Source organism: Dermacentor albipictus, chromosome 9, assembly GCF_038994185.2.
Source record: "Dermacentor albipictus isolate Rhodes 1998 colony chromosome 9, USDA_Dalb.pri_finalv2, whole genome shotgun sequence".
NCBI lineage: Eukaryota > Metazoa > Arthropoda > Arachnida > Ixodida > Ixodidae > Dermacentor > Dermacentor albipictus.
In genome coordinates, this window is record NC_091829.1 from 131,430,039 (window position 1) to 131,456,848 (window position 26,810).

At 47.8% G+C, this 26,810-nt stretch overlaps 1 protein-coding gene across 4 annotated transcripts in view; it reads right to left on the reverse strand.

Moving 5' to 3' along the window:
• LOC139049684 (transcriptional activator Myb-like) overlaps window positions 1–26,810 on the reverse strand; it is a 343,827-nt gene that overhangs the window by 164,922 nt on the left and 152,095 nt on the right. For all 4 annotated transcript variants that reach the window (XM_070525392.1, XM_070525393.1, XM_070525391.1 and 1 more), the window contains exon 8: window positions 1,201–1,367. In XM_070525392.1, coding sequence (XP_070381493.1) covers window positions 1,201–1,367 — 167 coding nt within the window. The remainder of the gene's footprint in view (window positions 1–1,200; window positions 1,368–26,810) is intronic.

Genomic DNA, 26,810 nt, shown 5'->3' on the forward strand with positions numbered 1-26,810 from the left:
CTCTCACTGCGATCTCCAATTAACCCTGTCTTGCACCAACCGATTCCAACAAGCGCCCGTGAATTTCCTAGTTTCATCGCTCCACCTAGCGACCTCCTAGCGACCTCCACCTCCACCTCAACCTAGCAACCGTGCTCGACTGCGTTTCCCTTCGCTTGGTATCCATTCTGTCACCCTAATGGTCTAACGGTTGTCTAACCTGCGCATTACATGACCTGCCCAGCTCCGTTTTTTTTTTTTCTATTTACGTCAATTAGAATATCGTCTATACCCGTTTGCTCTCTGATCCAAACTGCTCTCTTTCTGCCTCTTAACAGCATGCCTAGCATTCTTCATTCCATCACTCTTTAAGCAGTCCTTGTTTTCAAGCTTCTTTGTCAGTCTCCAAGTCTTTGCCCCATATGTCAGCACCAGTAAAATGTACTGATTGTACACCTTCCTTTTCAATGACAACAGCAAGCTTCCAGTCAGGAGCTCACGATGTCTGCCGTATGCGATTCAACCCATTTTTATTCTTGTGTGAATTTCCTTCTCATGGTCAGGGTTCCCTGTGATTAGTTGACCTAGACAAACGTACTCCTTTAAAGACTCCAGAGGCTGACTTGCGGTCCTGAACTCTTGTACCCGTGGCCGGCTATTCATCATTATCTTTGTTTTCTGCATATAAATCTTCAACCCCACTCTTACGTTCTCTCTGTTAAAGTCCTCTATCATTTGTTGCAACTCGTTTGCAGTGTTGCTGAATAGAGCAATGTCATTACCGATGACCAAAAATATAAAAACCGTTCAGATGCCTTGTTAAGTCTCACTGGACATAACCCACGGCACCATTGCCAACTCCATAGAACCAGTGCATAAGAGTGACTAAAATTTCGGATGCTGTAATGAACCTTGCTAGACTTTCCGGACATGATGTGCGCGTGCTCTGTTGCAAAACATATTGCTATAATTGTTGCAATTATATTGCTATAATTGACATCTGTCGCCCACGCTTTTACGAGATTTAAAATGAGACTTTATTTGCAGCCTCTGAAGGGTTCTGACGCTGCATTCGCTGAGGCTAACATAGTACGTGTCATCTAACCAAGCGTCAAAGCAAAGCTGTTTGGAAGCCACAGCGTCACAGTAGACACAATCGCATAACTTGCACCAATTACTGCAATGCGTTGAGAACCTGCACTTGTTTGAACCTGCACACACCTGCGCAGGTGGTGAACTTGACTGGGGTGACGTGAGGCGTGACACAGGTGCCTCGGACCAGGTCCAAAGCAGTCAGCTGCCCAAACGAGCCATTGCTGTCAGGCACCACGGGGGGGCTCGGGGCTGCTGCCGCCGTTGCAGTCTCCAGCTCCTCAACATTGATGTCCCTGCACGGCAAGCTGGTTCTTGGCAAAACATTCTTAGTTGCAAGAGACACAGCAGGTGAGAACTTTGCACGAGACCCTGTCTTCAGAAAACACTTGGGGAAACCATTGCAGCACAAATAAATATTATAACAAAGAACACAAGACCAGACACGACTGGTGCTCCGCTCACAACTGATTTATTACAGTCCCATAAAAGACCAGAAGCAATTATACAATAGTAAGCGCATGTGTACAGGTTTGTGGCAAGTGGCAGTTCAAGTATCAACCAGCTACCCTAGGAACACTTCAACTCCCTGAAGCACCTTTTGGCATTGAGTGCACGAGCTGCTGTTGTCCTGACACCATCCTACTCCATTCCTGATTCACAAGAAGCTGAGAAGATGGCCCTCCAACTCTGTGCAGTCCCAGTAGTGACAGACAGTTTGCGTATGCACAGGCTGACGCAGGCACACTGGACACACTAGAGGCACGCGAAAACTGCATTCTAGAGTGTAGAAGCAAGCTGGTAAAAGCGAAAGCTTGTGATCCTCAAAGAAAGGAGCTTGAAAATAAGCATTGGCTAACATGTGATAGTGAATTGTTACAAAGTCACCTCGATATCAGTTAGAGCCAACTACAGAATTTTTCTCCAGCATTTCCTGGAGACGCACTAACCCAGAAGTAACTTTTGAGCAACAACTTCGATTTATTTGAATTCTGGGGTTTTACATGCCAAAACTGCAACTTTATTATGAGGCATGCCATAGTGGGGGATTAATTTTGACCACTAGGGGTCCTTCACGTGTCCCTAATGCACAGCCATTTTTGCACTGTAGCACTGAATGCACAGGCCCCCAGCCCACCAAGCAGAACAGATGCCGTGCTACAAGCAACCCCTTTCAATCAAACCACTCTATGTGAAGTACCATATTTATTAGAATCTAGGCCGATAGTTTTCTTCTTTTTCTTCAAATAATCACATACAAAACCCTAGGGTCAGCTTAGGTTCGTGGATTAAATAAAAATGCACTAGTTTGCAGCTGAAAATGACAAATAGGGTGCATAGCTAGCGCTAGCTAAAAAAGTCAGTATCGCAGCCACTAATAGACGAGCCAGTAGCCAACTGAAGTACACGAGCAATGTCGTCTCTTTGACCTGTGTCGTATCGGAGCTGGTCCATTATTCTAAAGTATCAGCTTGCGGCATGCCGTTATCCTAATGGCACCAAACAAGTGATGCCACCATAGTACCTCTTTCAAAGAAAAAGTTGTGCTAGCCGCAGAGGCATAGTAAGCCAGGCTGGACTTCAATTGGAAGGGGCAACGGGAGACACTTTTGCGTGTACTGTAACGAGGAGATGACAGCAATAAAGAAAATAAGCGCACAAAAGCAGAGAAGCCATTCACAGAGACCGCACCACATTTCAACGTGTGCAGTGCTGCACTGGCTGCGCATGCACGGGCGCGAGCTTGTGTGTAGTCTAGGCTAAAGCGACGAGGCTAACGGCACTGACAACGTACAGTGAGCTCGGAATGTTCATATTAAATAAATGCTGTTATCATTTTGTCAACGCTATCCTCGCTTTTTTTTGTTTGGCCTACACTCGAGCTAAGTTTTTTATTTTTTTTTGGCTTCAGACATTCGGGGGTGAGCTTAGAATCAGGCCAGCATAGATTCAAGTAATATGGTATGTATCAGTTTATTACAACAGTCTGAGATCATTCAATATCTTTTATTAATGAATGTAACAGTCAATATTTGAAAATACGAATATTGTTCTTAGAGTTGTTGCATGGTCAAGCACAAAATGGAAGCCAAGAAAGCTGTCATTCTATCTATAATTCAATCAATGAATGTATGTTGTTTAGTGTCGCAAAGGTCAGGTATGGCCAAAGAGCGCCATGCAAGTGTTAGAGACTTCGCAGTGGAATGATGAATTCTATGAAGTTGATTAGACATGGCTATAAAGGGGCCTCAAAAATAGATGCCGTAAAGTACGTAAAATCTACGCGTAATACGATTATGCTGATGTCCAATGACATGTACTATGAGCATTAAAATGCATTGCAAAAAAAAATTATACGATAAACAAAATATGCCAGAAGCAAAAATTGGCTAGAGCACTACTGCCTCACCAAACCCCTTGAAGCACAAGGGCTCTGGTGCTATACAAAACAACTATCACAGCGGCATCTTTCAGGAAACCTAGGACTGCATTTTTGGTATCAAAAAACGTTTCTGGACTGAGAAACATTACAAGATGAAGAAGTATGTGCTGCTGGCATGCAAGGGTAAAATATCTCTTTCTCTCAGATTCGGCCTCCCAACACTCCAGGAGGACATGGAGGACGGTGAGCCTCTGCCCACATTTACACCACAGGTTGGAGGTTCATTTTCAGTAAGCAGAAAATTATTGGTGCCAAATGTGTGTCCCATTCTGAGACGACAGAATAGAACATCTGTTGAGCGTGATTTTGTTGCAGAGGGCCAGAAACCTAACTGTGGCTTTATCACGTTGAGCTTATTATTTGTTTCCGCGTCCTATATGCGTTGCCAGTGGTTTCACAGTTTTTTTCGGCAGAAAGGCCTCAGGTCTGTGACAGGGAAAGCAGGGGTAGCATTAAAAGCTTCCGATGCAACTGACGTGGCCATCTGGTCTGCCACAACATTCGTTTTAGTTTGGCATTTTTACGCTCAGAAGAATGAATGTACCCTCCGCTTATCCGCAAGCAGAGCGAAAAGCACGGTCTGCTTACAAGCTGCCTAAGCGGAGGTTTGGATTGGATGCAACAGCAAGCTCACTGGCTATCATGTGGCATTCCCCAAGATGGTGTTTTATTTTCCACTGGATAAAATGGACCGGTAAAACATTACAAGCACATGCCTAGGTACTTCATGGACAAATAAGTTATATATATTTGTTTTACTTTATGAAAAGGTAAAAGTGAGCAATGGGTGTTTAATTACGAAAGGACTGCTCCGCTACGCTAAACGTATGACTAAAACGTGAAAATCACCCACCGCTCCGGTGTGGCTTAGCGGGGCAACTCGGAGCGGAGTGGACTGTAATGACATTCAACTAAAACACTCTATTAATCTCAATGCTCCTATGGCCAGGCACCCAGCATATAATGACATGCGGGTTGGATATATGAGCTTTACAGAGGACGAAATGGAGCTCATTAGGTACGGGATTTTTGTGCTTGCAGATTGACATCAAGGCTTTCACGACGCCTAGGGAGTCTGTATATATAAATGCTTTGTGGAGTTTTTATTTTCTTATACGCTTCACAGCAGACAATAGTGCATAGGCCTCAGCCGTGAAGATGTTTGTTTCCGGATGCAGTACATGGGATTCCGAGAAGGATGGGCCGACTTAGCATAAGCTCGCGTGCGAGGGAGCGAAGACTTGTGGCTGAATCTGTTCTTGACAGAAATATGGGTATAATCTGGGCACCATCAAGGGCCGACCGGGCAGCGTCATCCGCACTGTCATTTCCCGAAATTCCGCAGTGACCCAGTATCCACTGGTAGATGTTATGTCCCTTGTCGATTGCGTAATGGTGGAGTAGTCGGATTTCTGCGACTAATTGCACATTTGGTCCGTGGTTGAAAGGGGACAACAAACACTGGAGAGCTGCCTTTAAATCCCAAAAGCTGGACCATGAATGTGGTGATTTGGGACCAATGAATTCCAGAGCAGCACGGATAGCTGCGAATTCTGCAGCTGCTGATGACGTAACGTGAAACGTCTTGAATTTGATAGTGACAGATTGAGCGGGAAGTAGCACTGCTCCAGTTGAACTTTTAGAGGAGACAGAACCATCCGTGTAAACGAAGGTGCGTTCGTTGCGTTTTTCATGTAGGAATGAAAGAACGGTTTGTTTGAAGGCGAAAGATTGCATTTCCATTTTCTTTTTGATGCCGGGAATAACAAGAGGGGCCTGGAGTGGATGCAGGCACTACAGGGGTAAAGATGGTCGTGCTGTAGGTGTGAAGTTTGACGGTAAACTTCCGTGGCTGGTGGCAATAATTCTGCTAAACGCTGAACAAGGTCGAGCGGCAGGAAGGGAGGCGAGATGATGCGATGGAAGTCGGGCGAAGTGCTTGATGTGCACCCTTAAGGAGTCGACATGAATATACGTATTGATAGGGTGGTCATGCGCGATGGCTATTGTTGCTGCCGTTGATGCACACCTGGGAAGGCCAAGACAAATTCGCAGAGCTTGAGCTTGTACAGACTGGAGGGCTCGGAGGTTGGTCTTACCGGTCCCACCTAGTACAGGTAAGCTGTAGCGTAGGAGACCCAGGAACAGTGCGTCATAGAGTTGTCATTGCACTCGCAGACGCACTCCATGACTTTCCTGCAAGAAATCTGAGCATGTCTGTTATCATCACTAGTTTCCTGTTTAAGTAAGAGACATGAGGACTCCAGGAGAGGTCTCGATCTATTATCACTCCTAGAAAACGGTGCGTCTTCTCATAGGCAATAGGCTGTCCATTCATTCTAACAACGTATTGTCTCATTGCTTTACGTGTGAAAGCGACCGTAGAGCACTTCTGGGAGGACATCTCCAAACCTCATGCTCGAAGATAGCTGAATGTTAGTGTGGACGCTTTTTACAGTCTGCCGCGCACCTGTGGATACGTTGCTCCTGTTGACCAAATGCATATATCGTCTGCATATATCGACATATGGACGGATTGTAGAAGCATGTGAACCAGTTCGATGAGCACGAGGTTAAGTAGAGTGGCGCTCAAGACTCTGCCTTGTGGCAGAGTCTTGAGCAACAGAACACCATAGTAGGTGCTGTGTTGTGATGATGCACCATCCTCTGTTTGCACAAAGAATGACCTGTCCGTCAAGTAAGTAGTTGAATATGCATTGAAACACAAGTCCACCTAGGCTGACATCGCCCAAGGCATCCAGGATGGCTCGATGTGTTAAGTTGTCACAAGCGCCTTTAACGTCCAGGAACATCGCCGTTGACAGTCTAAGGCTTTTTTCGTGTTGAACAGATGAGACAAGATCTATGACGTTGTCTACTGAAGAGCGTCCGCGTCGGGAGACTGGCATAGCGTCAGGGTATATCTTGTAGTGTTCTAGATACCACTCTAGCACCATCCACGATAGTACCACGATAGCACCATCCTCTCCATCACTTTTCCTGGACAACTGGCCAGAGCAATGGGACGACAAGACGCCACATCTAGGGGTGATTTTATAAAATCTCGCGGTAGATAAGTTGATTCTTTAAAATGCTCCCGTTCTACCGATGCTAATTTTCATCGAGGAATATGGGGAGGGTTTTCATGCAGAGTTATAAGGTATAAAGTTACAGTAAAGTGCTCACTTCCGAAAAGGTTATTGATGACTTTCCATTCCAGGTGAGGCAGAAAAGAAGAAGAGTGAATTGCTAGATCTATCAATGAATACGTGTTGTGTTGGACATTGTAATAGGTCGTCTGCTTATTAAACAGACAGGAACAAGAGGTAAGAAGAAAATCTTCTATGAATCAACCTCTTACATCACATCGCGAGTGTCCCCACATCATGTTGTGCGCATTAAATTCACCCAAGTGTATGTAGGGGTCAGGAAGCTTATCAATGAGGTTATAGAAATCGCTTTTTCTGAGATGATAGTTAGGAAGTATGTATATAGAAGACACAGTGACCAGTTTATTAAAAAAGATTGCCCGAGCTGACACTGCCTCAAGGGCCGTCTGAAGGGCGACGTGTTTATTATTTATTTATTTAATGTTAGACTCAGGGCCAAAGGCATTAAAGAGGGGATCGGGTTACAGCCAATGAGAAAAGAAAATATAAACAGTTAAAATGTTTAAGTACAAAGGCTCCTGGTTATAGTTTTAACTGGGGTTAACACCCCCCCCCCTGATAAATTAGTCCCAAACTAAGATAGTAAAGTGGTAAACACAAATACTAAAGTTACAACCATACAGAAAACAACAACCCCCCAAAATTTTTCAATTCCACAATGTTAGCTAGAACTGCCTAGAACTGCTCGAAATCTTTGGTTATCGTAAATGGATACGATTTCGCCAGGAAGATTTTTCGATTCAGTGGATGACTACAGAAAAAATGACTGCAAAAAAGTTTTAGTGTGACATGATTCAAGACCATCTTTATAACGTTGATCGATTCGAGGCGATATGTATTGTGGCGGAAAAATGAAATCATTGCAGAGTGTTGAATGATGGTATAATTTATGAAAAAGGACTAAACGTGAGATTTTACGAGAAGAAAGGGGGGTAAGTGCAAGGTCGGTTTTCGTGGCCAACACACAAGCAGTTCTGCTTTAATTACGCAAGATGAAATGAACTGAATTATTTTGCACGAGCTCTAATGGCTTAATTAGTTTGTCAATGGCAGGATCCCAAACAGAGCATTCATATTCAAGCTTCGGACGTATAAAAGTGGTATAAAGAAGCTGTAGAGGTCGCCACAGTTCAGCCCCATTTGTTAGGCTGCCACCAGAGTGTGGCGCCCCCTGTGATCTGTGTATGTCTGTCTATATATGTTCGGGCCCAATAAAGAAGGGGCATTCTCTTTTCGTCCAAGCAAGTGGCCGCACGTTTCGGTCCGCCCCTGCGTGCTCGTGCCCCGCGCGGCACCAACCACGCGACATGGTGTCAGAAGTGGCCGGATAACGCCCCCCTGCCTTAGCCCTCACCTCATAGGAAGGCACCAAGATGTCCCTCGCGACCGGCGAGCCGCCGAAACTGTACGGCGTCAACTTCCAGCCGCCGGCACCGTTCGACTTCGCGAACCCGCCAACGTGGGCGACATGGCTCAGCCGCTACGAAGACTACGCAGCAGTTTCCAGACTGATGCGAGCGTCGGAAGACGTGCAGGTACGCTCGCTACTGTGCTGCATGGGCCCGGAGGCCCGCCCGCTTCTTGAGACCTTTTCGCTCGACGCCCAGTCGCTCTTTTCATACCAAGCCGTTGCCACCCGCTTCACTGAGCACTTCGTGCACCCGGAAACGAGCTTTACGAATTGTCACGGTTCCACAGATGTGTTCAGCTACGAAAGCGTCGACACGTACTACGCAGAACTATGCAGGATGGTCAAGCGCTGTAACTACCCGTCTGCTGCTGTCGAGGAAAGGCTCGTACGCGACCGGTTCGTCGTCGGCCTCCGCGACTCCCATCTCTCAGACCAGCTGTGCCAGAACGCAAAGTTGACACTACAGGACGCCTGGACACAAGCCCGTCAATCCGAAGACGCCGACAGGGAAAAGGCGTTGCCCCAGAACCGCACCGAGCACTCCCGCGAGCTCAACCTCGACGCCGCAAAAGCTAACAAGTTCCCCTCTCGCCGCCGCTCCGCCGCTAAGCCTCGTTCGCCGCAGTCGCTAGCAGAGCGCTCACGCGAGCCGTCCACATGTGAATTCTGCGGCCGCGCACCTCATCGACGTTCAGACTGCCCGGCCCGTCGCTCCACCTGCAACTTCTGCAAAAAGAAAGGCCACTTTGCCGAAGTATGCCGCTCGCGGAAGTTCAAGCAGTACAAGCTCAGCTCCGTTCACCTGCACGCCGTCGCGACGCCCGCCTCGGCAAAGTTCGTCGACGTCACCGTTGACGACTACACAGCGCAGTTCAAAGTCGACTTCGGAGCCGAAGTATCTGCTGTTCCCAGCGACTTTCCTACCTTGCTTGCCACACTCGACCAAGTCGACACTCTGCTCACTGGCCCGGGAGGACAGCCACTGCGCGTGCTGGGCTCGTACGTGGCACGACTTCAGTGGCAAGGGAAAACAAGCTGTCAGCGTCTCTACATGATCCAGTCTCTCACTGTGCCTCTTCTGGGACTGCCAGCGCTCCAAGCCCTCCAAGTAGTTCGGTTTCTTGATCAACTCAAGACTTCAAAAGCGACGCTGCACGCCGAGCTCTTCAATGTATTGGGCACTCTCAAGGACAAGTACACCATCCGGTTGAAAGCCGATGCCGTACCTTTCTCGCTAAGCGTACCTCGCAGAATCCCCATTCCGCTGCTCGAGATTGTCCGCCGCGAGCTGGACAAATTGGAAAGCGCAGGCGTGATCCGTAGGGTCGACAAGCCAACACCGTGGTGCTCGGGTCTCGTCGTCGTCCGGAAAGGTGACGGTTCCTACCGCCTCTGCGTCGACTTAACACGACTCAACGTCCTTCGTGAAAGACCTATTCTGCCAACTGTCGAGCAAATCCTTGGCCTCCTCGGCGATGAAACAGTTTTTTCGAAGCTGGACGCAACCGCAAGCTTCCACCAGGTGAAGCTCGCTGAAGACTCCCAAGAGCTTACGACATTCATCACCCCATATGGCCGATACTGCCTCCGCCGGCTCCCCTTTGGCATCACCTCCGCGCCCGAGTACTTCCAAAAGCAGATGGCAAGAATCCTGGAGGGCCAAGAAGGAGTCGCCAATATGATAGATGATATTTTGGTTTTTGGACGCACCCGCCAGAAACATGACGTCAGACTGAGCCAGGTGCTATCTCGCCTTGCAAAAGCAGGTATCACATTGAACCAGGACAAGTGTCGTTTTGGGGTGCCCAAGGTGTCCTTCCTCGGAGTTGTCGTCTCAGCACAGGGGATCAGGCCAGATCCGGGCAAGGTCGAAGCAGTCAAAGCCATGGAAGCCCCAACGGATGTCGCTGGCGTTAGAAGGCTGCTCGGAATGGTGAACCGTCCTGCCAGGTTCTTGCCACACATCTCGGACGTCACAGCTCCCATCAGAGCCTTACTGAACAAGTCTGCAAGTTGGGTGTGGCAGCACGAGCAAAAGGCAGCATTCGAGAAAATCAAGGAACTCTTGACGTCAGACAGGTGCATGGCCAAGTACCACCCGTCGTACGCCACTACGGTGTCTGCAGACGCAAGCTCATTCGGACTCGGCGCAGTTTTGCTACAGACGCAACCCTCAGGAGAGAGCCGCCCAGTCGCATTCACTTCGAGGTCAATGACCGATACCGAGCAGCGTTACAGCCAGACTGAAAAAGAAGCTTTGGCAACGACGTGGGCTATCCAAAGCTTCGACAAGTTCGTCCGTGGCATCCCCTTCGACGTCGAGAGTGACCACCTGCCACTCGTTTCGCTTCTGGGCAAGATGGAACTGGACATGTTGCCGCCTCATATTCAGAGACTACGGCTGAAGACCATGCGATAGCAGTTCCGTATGCTGCACGTGCCAGGAAAGCTGCTAGCCACAGCTGATACGTTGTCGCGCATCACCTACAAGCCACCCACTCCTCTAGACACTATCGAACTTTTTGCAGCACAGGTAGTCGGCTGCATGGCGGAAGTCTTGCTACTCAGCCCTAAAGACGTGCGACAGGCACAAGAGTCCGATGGCAAGTGCAAAGCCCTCGCTTCCTACTGCCAGAATGGTTGGCCTGAAAAGACCACAGATACCACTGCACCTCACAAAGTACACCTCGGTGGCAGACGAGCTCTCTGTCTGCGACAGTGTTCTGTTGAAAGGCGCCCGGTTAGTCATTCTATCGTCCCTTCGGCCAGCGGTCTTGACGCTGTTGCATGAAGGTCATCAGGGCATCAACAGGACCAAAGCCCTATCTCGGGAGTCAGTTTGGTGGCCCGGTATCTCGACAGACATCACCTTTCTCTTTGGTAACTGTGAACAGTGCGCTTCCACCCGCGTGAACTTTGCCGAGCCCCTGCTCTCCACGGCCCTACCTGGACATCCCTGGGAATTCCTTGGAATGGACTTGTTCCACCTCAACGGCCAGACGTTCATCCTGGTGGTGGACTATTACTCAAGGTTCCCTGAGGTGGTGACCCTGAGGAGCACGACAGCTCAGGCAGTCATCGATGCTCTCAAATCCATCTTTGCCCGCCATGGAATCCCGCAAGAAGTCAGGTCAGACAACGGCCCACCGTTCTCGTCGCAAGAGTTCGCAGCGTTTGCAGCGTCATACGGCTTTAACCACAGGACCAGCAGTCCACACTACGCTCAATCGAACGGAGAGGATGGTGCGTACTATCAAGGACCTGTTTCGCAAGTCAAAGGATCCTTATCTGGCTCTGCTCAGCTATAGGGATACTCCAGGAGTCAACGGCTTTAGTCCAGCCCAGCTGTTGATGGGACGTCAACTCAGAACCAGAATCCCAAAGCAAGGCTCCCAGCTAGGTCCCAACTGGCCCCCAATGAAAGAAGTCGTCGCCAAGGATGCGACTTACACGCAGAAGCAGGCCGACAACTACAACAGGCATCATGGAGCTCGAGACTTGCCGCCACTCCAAACAGGTCAGTGTGTTTGGGTGCGACCCGATCAAGGGCAGGCTACGGTCCTCAGTCCGGGCAAAGACCAAGAAGCTACATGGTCGAAACAGCGAGGTGGCACCCTACAGCGCAACCGGCGTCACCTACTGCCTTTTGGGCTTACTGCCTCCGGAGAGGAACCACCACCACTGCAGGAAGTTCGCTGTCAGGAGCCTCGGCCTGCCAACATCGTGGAATCAACGGTCCCCCTCGGACAGTCTGTGCAACAGTCCCCTGCAGCCAGGGACCGCAGTGACGGTGTGACTCGAACACGTTACGGCCGGCCTATCGTTCCGCTGCGCCGTTTGAACTTGTGAAACTTTTGACGTGTTTGGCTTCCTGAATCTCTCCCGTCTAACCTCCAATGCTTCAAGGGGAGAGATGTAGAGGGCGCCACAGTTCAGCCCCATTTGTTAGGCTGCCACCAGAGTGTGGCGCCCCCTGTGATCTGTGTATGTCTGTCTATATATGTTCGGGCCCAATAAAGAAGGGGCATTCTCTTTCGTCCAAGCAAGTGGCCGCACGTTTCGGTCCGTCCCTGCGTGCTCGTGCCCCGCGCGGCACCAGCCACGCGACAGAAGCATTTTTAGGGATGAAGGGGCAGTTGAAAAGTTAAGGTGTAGGTAGCCAAGCAGGCAGTTAGCATTGCGAATTAGATAGTTGGTATGAACATTCCAAGATAAATTAGCAGAGATATGCAAACCTAGGTATCTATCAGAGTGAACTACTTCCAAGGGAACATTATTTAGGTTATATGTATGCATGCTGTTATTCAGTATACCCACATCACTTTACTTCCATTGGCCAATATTTGCACCAGTTTGCTACACTAATTAGATCTGACTGGAGGTGGTTAGCATCCTCTGCATTACTTATTTCACGAAAGATAACACAATCATCAGCAAATAAGTGAATGTTAGATGATAGTGACGAAGGGAGGTTGTTAATATAAATGAGAAACAAAAGAGGCCCGAGTACAGAACCTCAAGGTACACCGGAAGTTACGCTTCGAAGTGGGGAGTTATGGCTGTTTGCGGTTACAAATTGAGAGCGTAGATAGGAAGCATTCAATCCATTTCAGGATGTTAGTGTCAAGGTTCACCCGACTTAGTTTATAAAGTACAAGTTTATGACAGACCTTATCAAACACTTTAGCGAAGTATGAAAAAATGCAATCTGCAAATGACGAACGATCAAGGATACAATGCAATTTGTCCGTAAAGATTGCAACCTGAATTTCACATGAAAATGTTTTTCTAAATCCATGCTGGGTTGGTGTTAAAAATGCATTGGATTCCAGAAAGTTAACAAGATGTTTGAAGATTATGTGTTCGAGCAATTTACAGCAAGTGCTTGAGAGTGAGATAGGGCGATAATTAGCTGTTAAATTTTTGTAACCCGATTTATGCAGTGGAACCACCTACCCGATTTTCCATTGGCTAGGTTGACTAGAAGTATACAGTGATTGCTGAAAAAGTTTGTTAGTGTAATTGAACTAACGTTGATGGTGTTTTTAAGAAATTTTGAGTTAATGAAGTCGTAACCATGCGATGAGTGTTAGTTCAGGGAATCAATTAGTTTCGCAAGGCCAGCTGAATCCACAACCACTGGAGGCATAACTAAGTAATTATACTGGCAAGTAGAAGGTAGACGGTCATTGTAGGGGACAGAAAAATTTTGCACAAATGCAAACTTCCTTATTTCTTCATGGATTTTGATGAAAATCGGCACAAATGTTTAGAATGTCTCCTTGATGCTTCCATAAAAGTTTCAGAGCAATATCTTGAGAACATTTTATTAAATTTTATTGATCAGAATTTTTCTCCCTCTTACTTTCTGGAGAGTGTGGGGAAATTAAAAAATGTGACAGAAGGCTTGTTAAGTATTGCCTGCATAGCTAAATGCGTGCTGAAGGTCGTGACATTCTTGCATTTCTTTTTTTCGCTACACAAATTTTTTGGAGAGCCACATTTTATGTTACCTTCACATCAAGCACACCTTTGGGGTAGACGAATAGCCATATTGTAAACTTACAAAGAGTCAAGATAAGAAAGCGAGAATGTCACAACCTGCACTGCAGCCCAAGGAATGTGACAAAAGAAACGGAGTCAAAATATGTTAAATGGTAATGAAGAAATCAGCTCCAGAAACTGAGCAGAAAGGCAGAAAAACAGTTTTGAGAAAACGGCTCTGAAAGTTTGACCTTCTCTTCGGTTCTCTAAAAGGCACCAAATTTTTGTAGTCTTTGGGGTGTTTTGTGATGTGGGGCTTCTTGTACATGTGGCGTCTGGTCTGGTGCGCTTAACACACCCCCCCCCCCCCCCCTTTTTCTTTTTATAGGGCATTCTATGCTGCTGCTGCTGCTGCTCTACAAAGAGCATGGTGCCTAGGTTCCAAACCAAGTGACGTGCAGAACTCTGTGTGGGCATGAATATAGTTCCAGTGTACATTCACGCAGCCTGTACCTGCAGGCTGCCCGATTGATAGCGATTTCCAGTACAATCAGTGAGGCCTTTTTTCTTTTTGTAGAATTGACCCCGTTACTGAATGAAGGCTCAGGGTGTCAGCAGCTTCCCAAGTCATCTTTACTTGACAATGGCAGTAGAACTTACGATCAGGGAGCCAGTGATATGCAGCTACTAGGTGCTTTCCAAAATTTTACTTTCGTATGATGCCTCGAACACTTCTGCAGCCAGGGGTCTGCACCAGCCCAAGGGGCCTAGTGAACAGAGCTCATGATGAGGTTCTCTTTTGAAGGAGTGGTATGATAGATATTGTCATGAGCTATCGTGACAATATGATAATAGAGTGAATGCGCAATATGCTTGGTTGTGAGTCCGAAGTGTCGATGTGTGAAATGCATAGCCGCAGATACAAGGAGCCGACGCGTGATGTGCTTAGTCGCGCCGTCCGAGGTGCCAATGCGCGAAGTACCTAGTCGCGCAGTCCGAGGTGCCGACGCGCTACCTACCTAGTCGCGGGCCCGAGGAGACGACCCTCCATGCGCTTATTCGCACAGTTCGAGGTACCGACGCACAAAATTCCTAGCCGCGGGCTCGAGGAGTCGACACTCGATGCGCTTATTTGCCCAGTCGGAGGCGCCGATGCACAAAATGATTAGGTGAGGGTCCGAGAAGTCCACGCGCGATATGCATGATCGCCCAGTCTCTATGCGCGACTCCCTATGCGCGAATTGTTTAGCCGCATGTCCGAGGATTGTGTGCGCAATGTGCTTCGTCCCGAATTCCAAAACACCGAGTGTTGAAAAGCTTAGGCGCATGTCCGAGGATTCCATGCGTGAATCTTTGTCACGAAGTACGTGTCACCAATGCTCGGAATGCTTAGCCGCGAGTCAGAAACGTCCACAAGCATAGGGATCGACCACGCTACTGCGATGTCGGCGTAGCGCCCGTTTCGACACGTCGAGATTACAGCGACTGGAGACTTCCAGACTCGCAAGGTGCAAAGAGACGAGCAGACGACTTGAGCGCCGGACCAATGGCTAACCGCGCTGTAGTCACGTGGCGGGCATGGCCAATCGCAGACTCCGGCACGCCCTTCAATCATTTGCTTTTTGTGCGCTTGTTCCTGTATGGAGGAGATCGCTGAAGTGGCAAATTTAAAGACGGAGAAATGCGCTTTCCAATGAGACCAAGATGGCGGCACTCGATCGAGCCGTTCCGGGGATATAGTGGCGGAAAAACGCTGCTCTTTCTTGATTTCTGCAAGATTTTTCGCCATCTTGGCTGATGAAACTAATTTTTTAGAGCACTTCTAAGTGGTTTACAGAGATGATATTTGGGTATCATATAGAAAAAGGGTTATAGAAAGTGAAGAATCGATTTCTTTGTTTTCACATTTTTGGCAATGCAAACCCCGCGTCCCTCCTTAAGGGCAACAGTGCACTGTTCCTTAGGTATAAGGATGCCCAATGCGTCTTCCAGGGTTAAGAGCTCAACATGCAAGGTGTTGACAATTTACAGACTGTCGGCAACTATTGCTACACTGCAGAGGCATTCGCCTCGTCACGGTCTTTTCAGAAGATGGCGTACAGTCAAATCTCGTTACTACGAACCCTACATTCATAAATTTATCAATTTTACTAATATTTTAAGAATCCCCGCCAGATTGCCTATATACTCAATGTAAAAATATTTCAGAACTACGAATTTTAATACAGCGCACACTTCAGAATAAAGCAGGTAGTTTATTTTTCCCTTTATAACCAAGGAACATCAGTATTATGAATTCGGCTAAAAGTAACAGCGCCGCAACTCTCGCGTGAAACAGAAACTGCCAGTGCAGTAGTTATCATCGTCACCATGTTGAGTGCGAACTGCTTCAACACAAACTTCACCAAGAACTTCACGACAAAGGTTCGGGCAAGATCCAACAATGAATGCAGCTAGCGACGGCGCCAAAAAGACGCGAAAGCAGCTTTCGCAGGACAAATTGAACATATTGCAGGAAATTGACACAGGGAAAAAGCAAATCGACTTGTGCACACAGCATGGCATCGCCTTATTGACCATCACGACCATTTTGAAAGACCGAGACAAGATTGCCATGCTTCACCGAGCATTGCAACTCGCTCCTACAAGGAAACGGCTGCGACTGGAAAACTTTCAAAATGTGGATCAAGCTGTTCTCACGTGGTTCAAAGATGCCAGACTGCAAAACGTTCCCGTGTCTGGCCCAATGCTCAAAGAAAAACCCGCAAATTTACCGGTGCACTTGAAATAACTTGGTTTGACGCCAGTGCAGGTTGGCTTTTTTGTTTAAGCCAAAGGAACGAAATAACTTGGCAGGTAGTCTCTGGCGAGGAAATCACTGCTGACAGAGAAGGCGCGGAATCCTGGCGCAATGATTACTCTCTACAGATGGCTGAATCGTACTCTGAAAGGAATATTTTCACTGCGGATGAGACCACGTTTTTATCAGCTCCTGCCAGACTGGACGACTATGCACTTCAAAGGGCACCAGTGCAAAGGGAAATAGAAGTTGCATACTTGCGTGGCAGTCCTGCTCTGCTTAAATGCAACAGCCACAAGGAAAATAAACCACTCATCATCGGTAATTACGCAAAGCCTCGATGCATGAAAAATTTTGTAACCACACGACTACCGCACCAACAAACGAGCCAGGATAACCAGACAACTCTTTTCCGAGTGGCTCATCAAACTCGGCGACCAAATGAGGAGGGATGAAGAATTCTACTGGTTGTAGGCAACTGCTCTGCTCACATTGTTAATGTTCACTTGACGCACGTTCGCTTGAAGTTTCTGCCGCCGAAAAACACGTCCTTGCTGCAACCCCTAGACCAAGGCATTATAAAGAGTAAAAAATCAGAATTTTGTAAGTGCCTTGTGCAGCAGTTGATTATTAACCTCCATCTAAAGCAGCCGACTGCAATCAATATTCGTCAGGCAACAGAAATGCTCACAGGAGCTTGGTGGAACTTGAAACCGTCCACTATTAGCAACTACTGGCAAAGAGCAGAGCTTGTCAAAGCACCAGTGCAGCTTGAAGATGACTTGGAGGTGACCAACAACAACCCAGGGGACTTGTGGACCGAGGTTGCGGAACTGCTGCCCGCTGTCTCTTTCTTTGACGACTATGTGGACAGTGACAGCGCAGCACTAAAGGCGGTGGGCCTGACAACCGAAGAGATTGTCAACTGTGTTCGCGACATCTCCAGTGATGATGACTACCCAAAGAAAGGTGACTGTGGGTCACCAAACAAAGATGAGATTGTGTCAAACATTGATGTATTAGTGCACATGAACAAATTTCACACTTTCATCGCTCGGTGCAATGACATACCCGATGAGGTATTACACAAAGTGGAAGATGTAGACGCATTCCTAATCGGACGTGTGTGCAGCACGCGCGAGAATAAAATCACTGATTTTTTCAAATAAAGCAGCTTTGAAGTGAGTGAAACATTTTTATTGGAGAGTAAGCTTGTCTGCTTTAAAGTTTGAATAACAGCGCATGGACAGCAGAGGGGACAGAGAAGAGAGCGTTAAACAGGGCGCTCTGTGCCCTCTGCTGCTGTCCTTGCGGTGTTATTCAAACATTAAAGCATGTTTTACCAACAAGCCCAATGCTACACTCTTCTTAAGGTTGTCTGTACACGCATCTACTGCCAAGTTACGTCATTTTCATTCCTAGGTTTGTCCACAGGCTTATAAACGTAAGTTTTTATAGCGCAGCTTTCTTTGCCTCTTCTTTCGACTTTCCCACTGCTGCTGCTGCTGTGGGGCACACTGCGTTGGGGGGTGGCTCAGAGTGTATATAGATGAAAGTGCGAGTAAAAGAGAAAAGGCGATGGGAGAAGCTCATTTTCTCCCCACCACATCGAATGTGTACAATGCCTTCTGGAGCTTCCTGGGCATCTCCATAATAGCCGCTTGACAGCTGTAATTAACCGTGACTCCCCTCAGAAACATTGCAGAAACTGCAGCGCTTCCCTTTCTACTAACGTGCCAGGCCAGAGGCCATAACTGTAGAGAGTAGGGAGCAGAAGAGGCAGCTCCCATAAAACGAAAGGGGGGAAGGTGACGTGAGACGGCAAGGAAACCCTACTACTATACGACAGCTGTTGCGGGGAAACTGTATAAGCTTCAGTTCAAAGTATGGTACAGTAGGTTGCTGCTATTTCGGAAAAATTAGCGCCATGCATATATGTCAAGACGGCAAGTTACGTAGGGCGTGCAGAACCAGAGCGACATTAAAGTGCACCGCATAGTCCAGGAGACAGTACGGAAGCGGTCGACGGTCAAATGAATATGTAGTTCTGTGCCCGCCACGGTAGATTTACGGCTATGGCATTGCTAGAGGTCGTAGATGTGATTCTAATCGCGGCAGCCGCATTTCGACGGGGGCCAAACAGAAAACGCACATTCACTTAGATTTTGGGACACCTTAAAAAACATCATGGTGTCAAAATTAATCCGGAGTCCGCCACTACGGCTTGCCTCATAATCCGTGTGGTTTTGGAACGTACAGCCCCATAATCCAATTCAAGTTGAATACTTCTGCCACAATGTGATGTGCCATGTGAGGAAATGACAGCGCTCAACCATCTCAGAAGTTATAAAACATGGTGCACAACAACGCCTCAAGGAAACACTTCTCCCTGTGTGTTCTGTGTACTAAACAGACAAACAGAACTGGTGCACGCCAAGTAACGTTTAACATCAACTCACCGTGTTAACATCAACCCACATCCACTCGAGGTAGCTCAACCGTTGAAGAAATTTAGCTTTAGCCGACAACATCGCTAATTATCATCAATCAAAGCATCCAACACAAAAACCTTCGCTTACATCGATTCCCACAGTGCGTAGGATCTGCATATTTGTTTTTCGTTACAACGATATTTCAAAATAATGAATGATTTTTGGCAGTCCCGCGTGATTTGTTCTGTGAAGGTTTGACTGCAGTTGCGAAGAAAGTTTGTGTTTGCAGATTTCAGGTGCGTCTCTTGAACACGCTGCAACTTTGGATTACAGTCACCGACTGATTCTCCGGACTCCAAAAATTCGGACATGCTCGATTATTCGGTCTGCTTCGCAGCATCGCCATTCTCCCGATAGACCATAATGTATAACAACTGCGGAAATTTCTGACACTTTGCAACGTCTCGTCTGATTTTTCGGACACTCCTTGAGCCAATTCGATCGAGAGCACCATGCACCGACTCTGACCGGTGCATGGTTCGACTTGCTGAGCGTCATTCTTGTTTTGAGCAGAGCCTCCTTGCTGCCCCACGAAGTGGCACTACTGCAAATCCCAGCTCATCATTATTGTTTCTGCCTGGTTCGATAGAGTGGCTACAGCAGTTCCGGTCTCAGCTTAGTAAGCCATGTCAAGACAATCCAGCAGCTGATTTGTTTCTTTCTTTGTGCACGACACTGCGAGTAGGCCACATTTTTCGTTTGTGTGACTGGTGTCGGCATGTCGGCGTGGTGGTGCTTGCTTTGTGTAAGGTATCGAGGTTCTGGTGATCCAACGCGGCATATGGAAACATCACGTCAAGTATCTAATGGCGCCGACAGTGGGCTTCTTCGATTTTCCACTTCTGGCTACCCGCGGGCTGCCAGAGCCAGCCAGAGCGTCTTCGTTTTTCTCAGGCTGCTCCGCCCACCGTGCTACGCACTTCCGCCGTGCGTTCGTTTTGCTCGCGCTGGACGGTTCTGGCTACCCGCGGGCTGCCAGAACCTGCCAGGACGATTTTGGTCTGGCTGCTCTCTGGAAGTTCTCTGGCTAGCAGACGACTAAAAGAGGCGATGGGCGCTCGCCGCCATCTTTACGGGGACTTCACGGATTTCAACGCGGGCGATTGAGGACTTAAATTTATCTCGCTCAGCCAACTGTATACGGTCATCTCCGGATTTTCTTACTTCTAGCGTTATCTTTTTAGGTGCTAACGCTCCGTTCCGCATCGCGAAGCGGTGTGATACGAGCCGTGGTGAACCGTTTGAAGCTTTTGTGTGTGTGTGTGTCCCCTGATTGCTTCTTCGCGGTGGTAAACAGCGCGCCGCGCTCTCATGCGTGCATGTTATCTGCATCGTGTTCCACGCAAGGTGTACACACTGATTCACACATTGCGGTACATCTTGGTTTCGTCTTTCTCTGGTGGCGTTCCTTTTCACATATTTCGCGTATGTATATCTCTCCTTTCTCTGCAGTTAGCGAAGGCTTTGCAGTTAGCCCGTGTTCGCTCCGTCTCTCCGTCGTATGCTTAGGTGGCAGCTCGAAACCGATATGTGTTCGAACTGCAGGCCGTTGATCTAAGAATACACTGACTGCACTCGGTACATTTTGACACACGTACATTGGCTTATTGCTCTCATGATTGCGACCAATGTTGTTTTTCGTGTGAAACGTTTCGCTGGTCACAGGCGACGTGCATTTTCACGCGCCAGCCGCGTCCAGCTCCTTAAATGAGAAGCACCATCAGCGACAACAAACTTTCTGAAATCGAAGCTCAAGCAGGTCAGCGCGAAATTTTATGCGTATGAGACGTACCCGATAACCTGCTTTCTCATGTCTTGTGATGATACAGCGCCAACTCATCAACGTCGCCGGTGGGCGACGTGATCGCTGCGAACAGGGATCTTCCAGCTATCGCTTTCGAGTATACAATCACGATTTCGCGTCTTGTCATCTGCCGCGTCGGAGGTCATCTGTTGCGCTGCGCAAGGCGAGGTTGGCCCAGTACGCGTCCTGCGACGAGTCGCGCGAAATCGCGTGAAAGCGATCGTATTCCTGAATGCAACTATACTTTTTCAAGGCGGCAACGCATAAATGGGCCGACTACGCCGAGCGCGCGTCGGCCTCGACGGGCGCTGCCATGCTGGTAGCATGTTTACATTTGGCCAGCTGTACCGGCGTTCGATTTTGCAAACTTTGGGCAGGTTCGGGTTGTCTTGGGATCCCAGCCCACGTGACTTCCTGTCAGAACCGGAACTAGCTGGCTGCCGTCTGGCTACCAGCGGGCTGCCAGAACTGCGAAAATCGAAGAGGCCCAGTGCCCGCGCAGACTGCGCTGGGGAATGTCGGCAAGTGGGTGCCGGGAGGCCTAAGATTTGTCGCCTTCAGATGTGCTCCCTACTGACGCGAAAAATGTTCTGCTGAGACCTGCGCAGTGGTTGCACTGCGATTCCGGACACCGTCTCATTTGACAGTTTCACAGGTGCTGACATTGCTGTACTGACATGCGCAGAACTCGACGACGGCGAGATCATTCGTCAGGTTTCTGCTGCACCGCCGAAAGATGACTCCGAGTCTGAAGATGGCGCACCATGTGCTACGCTGCCGTCGCATGCGGAGTGTGTAATAAAAAGTGACTGTGCTTTCAGCCGCCTACAGTGACCGTACGACCCTCTCCGAGATTCAGGCTTATCTGATTGTGCGTAAACGGAACAGCGTGCAACGGCGCATTCACGATTTCTTCAAGCCTACTGCCGAGCCCGAATAAGTGCGTGGAAATAAAGGATTTCATGTTTTTTTTTTCTTAATCTGCTTTTTCGGACACCTGTTTATTCGGACATTTTCGCAGTCCCCTAAGTCCGAATAAATGGTCGGCGACTGTAATCGCTGGAACCCACATGCCTTCCACAAAGTTCTACGCCATTCGCGTTGCTCAGACATGCAATCAGATTACGCAAGGCTCGGGGACAACAGACAGCAGATAGAAGCATCGATAACATTCTAGAAACTTCCAATACATGTAGACGCGTCCTGCGCTGCGCGATAACATTTCGTGGACAGGAAAAGCGCTCACCCATGAAAGATAAATGAGTTCACGTGTCAATACTCTCTCTAAGGCAGGCCATAAATGGGCGTTTCATGTCGCCGCAGCGTTGTCGCTCATACTGGCCGCATCAATAACAGTGACAATGACATCGAGCTGCGTGATGGGCAAGTGGCACAATGCTTATGCATACTTAGACTACTCCCAGAGGAGTTCCTGTATGAATTTTTTTTCTTCTTTCCGCCCGTGTGTTTGCGGTAGTGGTGTTGTCGTGGCGTTCAACAGTCTCTGCTGCAGCGAGTCATGTTTATGTTATCGAGACATCGACGTCGATGTTGTTACATCCACAGAGTTCTTGGATAGCAACATTGTTGCCGCCGTCTCACCTCGCCCATCTTAAGGGGGGACACGGCTCTTTGCGGCGAAAAAAATAGCGAAAAAAATCGATTTTTTGAAAAAGAAATTTTCTATATCTACAGCTAATATTCCTTTAATTCACAAAGTTTTGAATCTCCGGGAAGACTATTTCGTCCGCGATATCAATTTATAACATCACTGTGAGCTGAATTCCGCGCAAAAACAGCCCTTTTTATCGCGGCGCATAACTCTTTTTCTACGCGCGCGATCGCAGCCATCTTGGTCTCGTTGGAAAGAGGAGCCTTCCTTCTTTAATTTCCCGCCAGAAGTGACTCCATCGGTACGCCAGTGACGTTGCAATCCGGGGAGAAAAAAGCCCGAACGCGCGATGCGATTCGTTGACTAGCGCACGTGACCAAAAACGCGTGCTGTGGTTGGCTGCGCAAGGTTCCCATCGTCTGCTCCACTCCGCAGGCGACGCAACTGCGCGTCTCGTAGGTTTGTGGGCAAATGCCCAACGATGTCCGATCCACCGGGAAAGTTCGCCACGAGGCACAAGTTCGGCAAAAAGAAAAAGCGATCAGCTTATAACTTTCAAAAGTGTTCCATTCCTTCTGAAAGCATCGAGAGTGGCTCGCTGCCAACCGCAAATGATGCCGAAACCGCGGACGATGCCGAAGTAGGCCTAGCCAGCTCACAAATGAGTGAAATCGTTACGGACAGCAGCTGCGTTCGGCGTGACGCTGCAATGTTGCAGCGTGCGGATTTGTTGCAGAGGGAGATGAATGCTCGAAAAAACTTCGAGTTCTTGCGTCAACGCCAGCAACAAAGCGGGTGTTGGATTTGCTCACTCGCGCCGACGGCATGCAGCCGCGCCAGTCGACGCCGAGGCAGGCTCTCAGTAGGACTCCGTAAACGGACTGATGTCGTCAAGTGCAAGGTGTGCGGCAACAGCGTCGCAGCAGGCAAAAGCGAACGGTAATCTGGCCTCGCCATAAAGATCGTTATCACGTGCGCGTGTTGCGGCGATATCGCGTCGGCATGGAGCTCGACCTGTGTGAACGACAACCTTGCCGCGCGCGCGATGCAAGCCACCGGGAATCGGCCAACGGTGCTAAACGATGTTTTTGCCGCATTTTGGGTGGCCGTGGTCAGAGCGACTACATTCCTGGTGGCTTTTAGCCATTTTCATTGCAAAATAATGCAAAATTATTTCTGTACTTTTGATTAAAAGTGAATGTATTCCTTTTTTCTCGTTTTCTCAAAACACCGACTTTTCACTTGTACACAATGTAGGGTCAGATTTCGGAATTTATGCTTTAAAAATTTTCAATTCTGCTTTAGATCAGACAGTAGGGTAGCCACAATTCGAACAGTAAAGATTGAATTGCTATAAAATTACTAATATTTGATATATGAATATAGTATTCCTACCATTATGTTCCTCATGTTTTCTAGTACCCAGGCATGTGCCAATACGAATTTCGTAGCGCATTTTTTTCCCTATTGTTTCTGTAAATTATGAACATTGAATTTAATTTTTCTTCAGAACTAAATGGCCTATTGGAAAAATAATTATATATGTGAAATCAGCACAAAAGTCTGAACAAAAGGGAAAGTTTCATGAATATTGATGGAAAACATCATGAACATTATTTGAATTATAGTGTCCCCCCTTAAAGAAGCAAAAGTTTCATTCTTGCCTGGTTGGACCCCAGTATCATCCTTGATCAATTTAGTATTCAAGCATTTGCCGTAGTCAACATGAACATGTCCTGAAATGTTTTTTCTCATTTTCTCAAAACGATATTTTTGATGGTAGTGTAGTTTTGGAGTGACGATATCTTTGGTTCTACTCATCTTATTGCAATAATTCTTTTTTCGTCAGAAAAGTAGAAAAATTGGGAGTGCAGTAGGCCTAAAATGTTAACAAATATCATTACAGAAATTTTGAAAAAGTAATAATTTCTTCAGGGCTTCACCAATGCCTTCTGCTTACAAAAGTTTGACATGCTGTAACTTCGGCATAAATCAGTTTAGAACATTCATTCTTGTAGCACTGCAACCTCTGATCATTCAACATCATTTTGATGTGCCAGTCTCCTTCATTAACAGCCAGCATTGTAGAGAGAACTTGCCTCCAAATTAGTCCATACAAAAAAACATGAACTGCTTATATTTTGAAAAGTACTTGTTGCATGGGAAAACAAACTGAATATTTGAAATCAGCATGTCGAAATACATAAGTGATGGAAGTTTTATCAAATTGTGGCCACAAATAAAAAAAGAAAATTTAAGTGGGGTGTCCCCCCTTAAGGCGAAAGTGATGACAGCGACGATGTGGAAATGGATGACGCCCCTTATTATCTTATGCGGCACGTGCTTTGAGCGTCATGCCAGCTTTCGCAGAGAAGCAGGGCCTTAAAAAAACTCGCTCACAGCCTTACCGAGTTTGAAGATGTCGAGGCAACGACACCACAGCGGCAAGTAAAGATCGCTGATTTATTTCTGTCTACCCTCAAATAAAGGCTGTCCAAGTGTTTGAGAGCATGTTGATGTAGTTCTTTTCCGGCTGGTAAGTAGCTTATAAACTGGCATTGGCGGTTAATTCATACATTGCTTAGTGCGTACCTAAACGTTGTTTCTGGCCAACTACATATTAACGAGATTTGACTGTACTTCACTTTTCGTACCTTTTTGTCGATAGAACACCATGTGTCTAGAACCTCAATGAAACGAAGTGTGTTTAATACAATATAAAAAAATTTCACTGCCACCACAAAGGGATGCCAAGACAGTAAATGGAAACTACCATGGACTGTGTTGGTCAAATGATTGAATTACAAGCAGCTACTTGCAAACGCACCTCTCCAATGGTGCGCCGTGTGACAAGTGCACCCACCGAAGTACAGCTGCATGTTTTATATAAAGCCCATGTGCGATAAGATCCTATCGTGTCCCGTGCACTGTGTGCTTTAGATGCAAGTGAAAATGTGTGTGGAAGAGACAAGAAAGATGGTGGCTTCAGGAGTGCCACCTTCCCGCACAAGCATATGGAAAGAGGGAGAGGGGAGCGAGCTGGCAGTAACACAATCTAGCATGCGTATGGGGTGGAGAGGCAAGTAATTTAGCACGCGCCTCGATTTCTGGCACTCGTCTCGACTGCGGCTGCAGATGGCGTGATGACGTCACGGGCTTACGTTGGCTATGTTAGCGCCACTCGCTTCTATCTCAACGTGGCTCGGCATTTCTTTTTCAGGTGTCAGGCGTGCACATGTGAGTGTGATGGGCAGGAAATGTTTTGTTCCCCGCTGCAGAACAGGTTACAAAGGCTGTACAGGGAAATTGTCTCTCTTTTCTCCACCGGAAGACGAAGAACGCTTGAACCTTTGGTGTCGAGCTATACCAAGGAAGGATCGAGTCCTTCAGCCGAATGATCACGTCTGCGAAAAACACTTCGAGCCTCATCTTGTGTCCAAAACCTGGACAGCGCACAACAAAGGACACGTCTTGGTGAATGCTCTGCGAAAGGCATCACTGGCGAGTCAGAAGTCAAGTCAGAAGGACACCTTATGGGAAGACGCGGGTCTAAAAACGGCGATTTTCACTAAAAAAAGTCAGTTTTATGTTTTCGACTGTTTCAACAAGATTGATCCCTCCTCTTTCATATATAAAGAAATCAGAGCCGTAAATGATCGGTAAATTATAAATAAACTTGGTGAAAGCACTCGAGATGGTAGGAAAAGGTGCAAATCTAGCCCATTTTCCAACGCGTGATGCGTAAATCGAGGCGTCGCAAGCCATTGGGCTTGTGCAAGGCAGTAGGCCTACACTTTTTCTCTCCGAGGTCGGCTTTGACACATCACAATCTCCCCGGGAAGTAATAATAAAAACAACATTTCACCGCCGAAACCAAGCGTTTTCGCTGGATTTCTAACTCACGTGGTGCGATTCCAGCCACGCCATTGGCTGCTAGCGCGCGACGCGGCCGTGGGTGTAGTATAGTGTTGCCCCCTGTCAGATCCGTGTTACAATACATTTATGTTTCATAGTAGTTTAGCTAGATGGCGCACCCCCCCCCCCCCTTCTGTCATATGACGAGCTTGGACCAATCAGGAGGTGTCATCTGGCGTGTGAAGTCTTTATTAGTAATAAACGGCCGCAGGTCGGCTCAGTCTTCGTTCCGGTTTTCATCGGGAGCAGATAGCTCCGAGTCTCCTTCACTGCGTTGGCGCTCGCGCGCGTTCGCTGGCCGGGGGTTCCCACTTGCCTGCCGCTGCCGACACATCTTTTGGCGACGAGGATGGGATTCCCGCAGTGGTTCCGACCGAAGCCCCGGGAAATTAACGAGCTTCGTAAGTGAAGCGTCCCTTCCTGTGTCCGCACGGCAGGCAAACGCCGCCGATGCACTTGGCGTCGCGAGTCTTCCGAGCATAGGCCTACTCGCCCCCTTGTTCTTCCGTGCCCCATTCCTGCTGCGAGCTCCGCCTTGTTTTCTGCACTGTCTCCTGCACGCTACCGGGCATGGCTTCTTTTAAGGCGAACCTTCCCGTTTTTCTTGA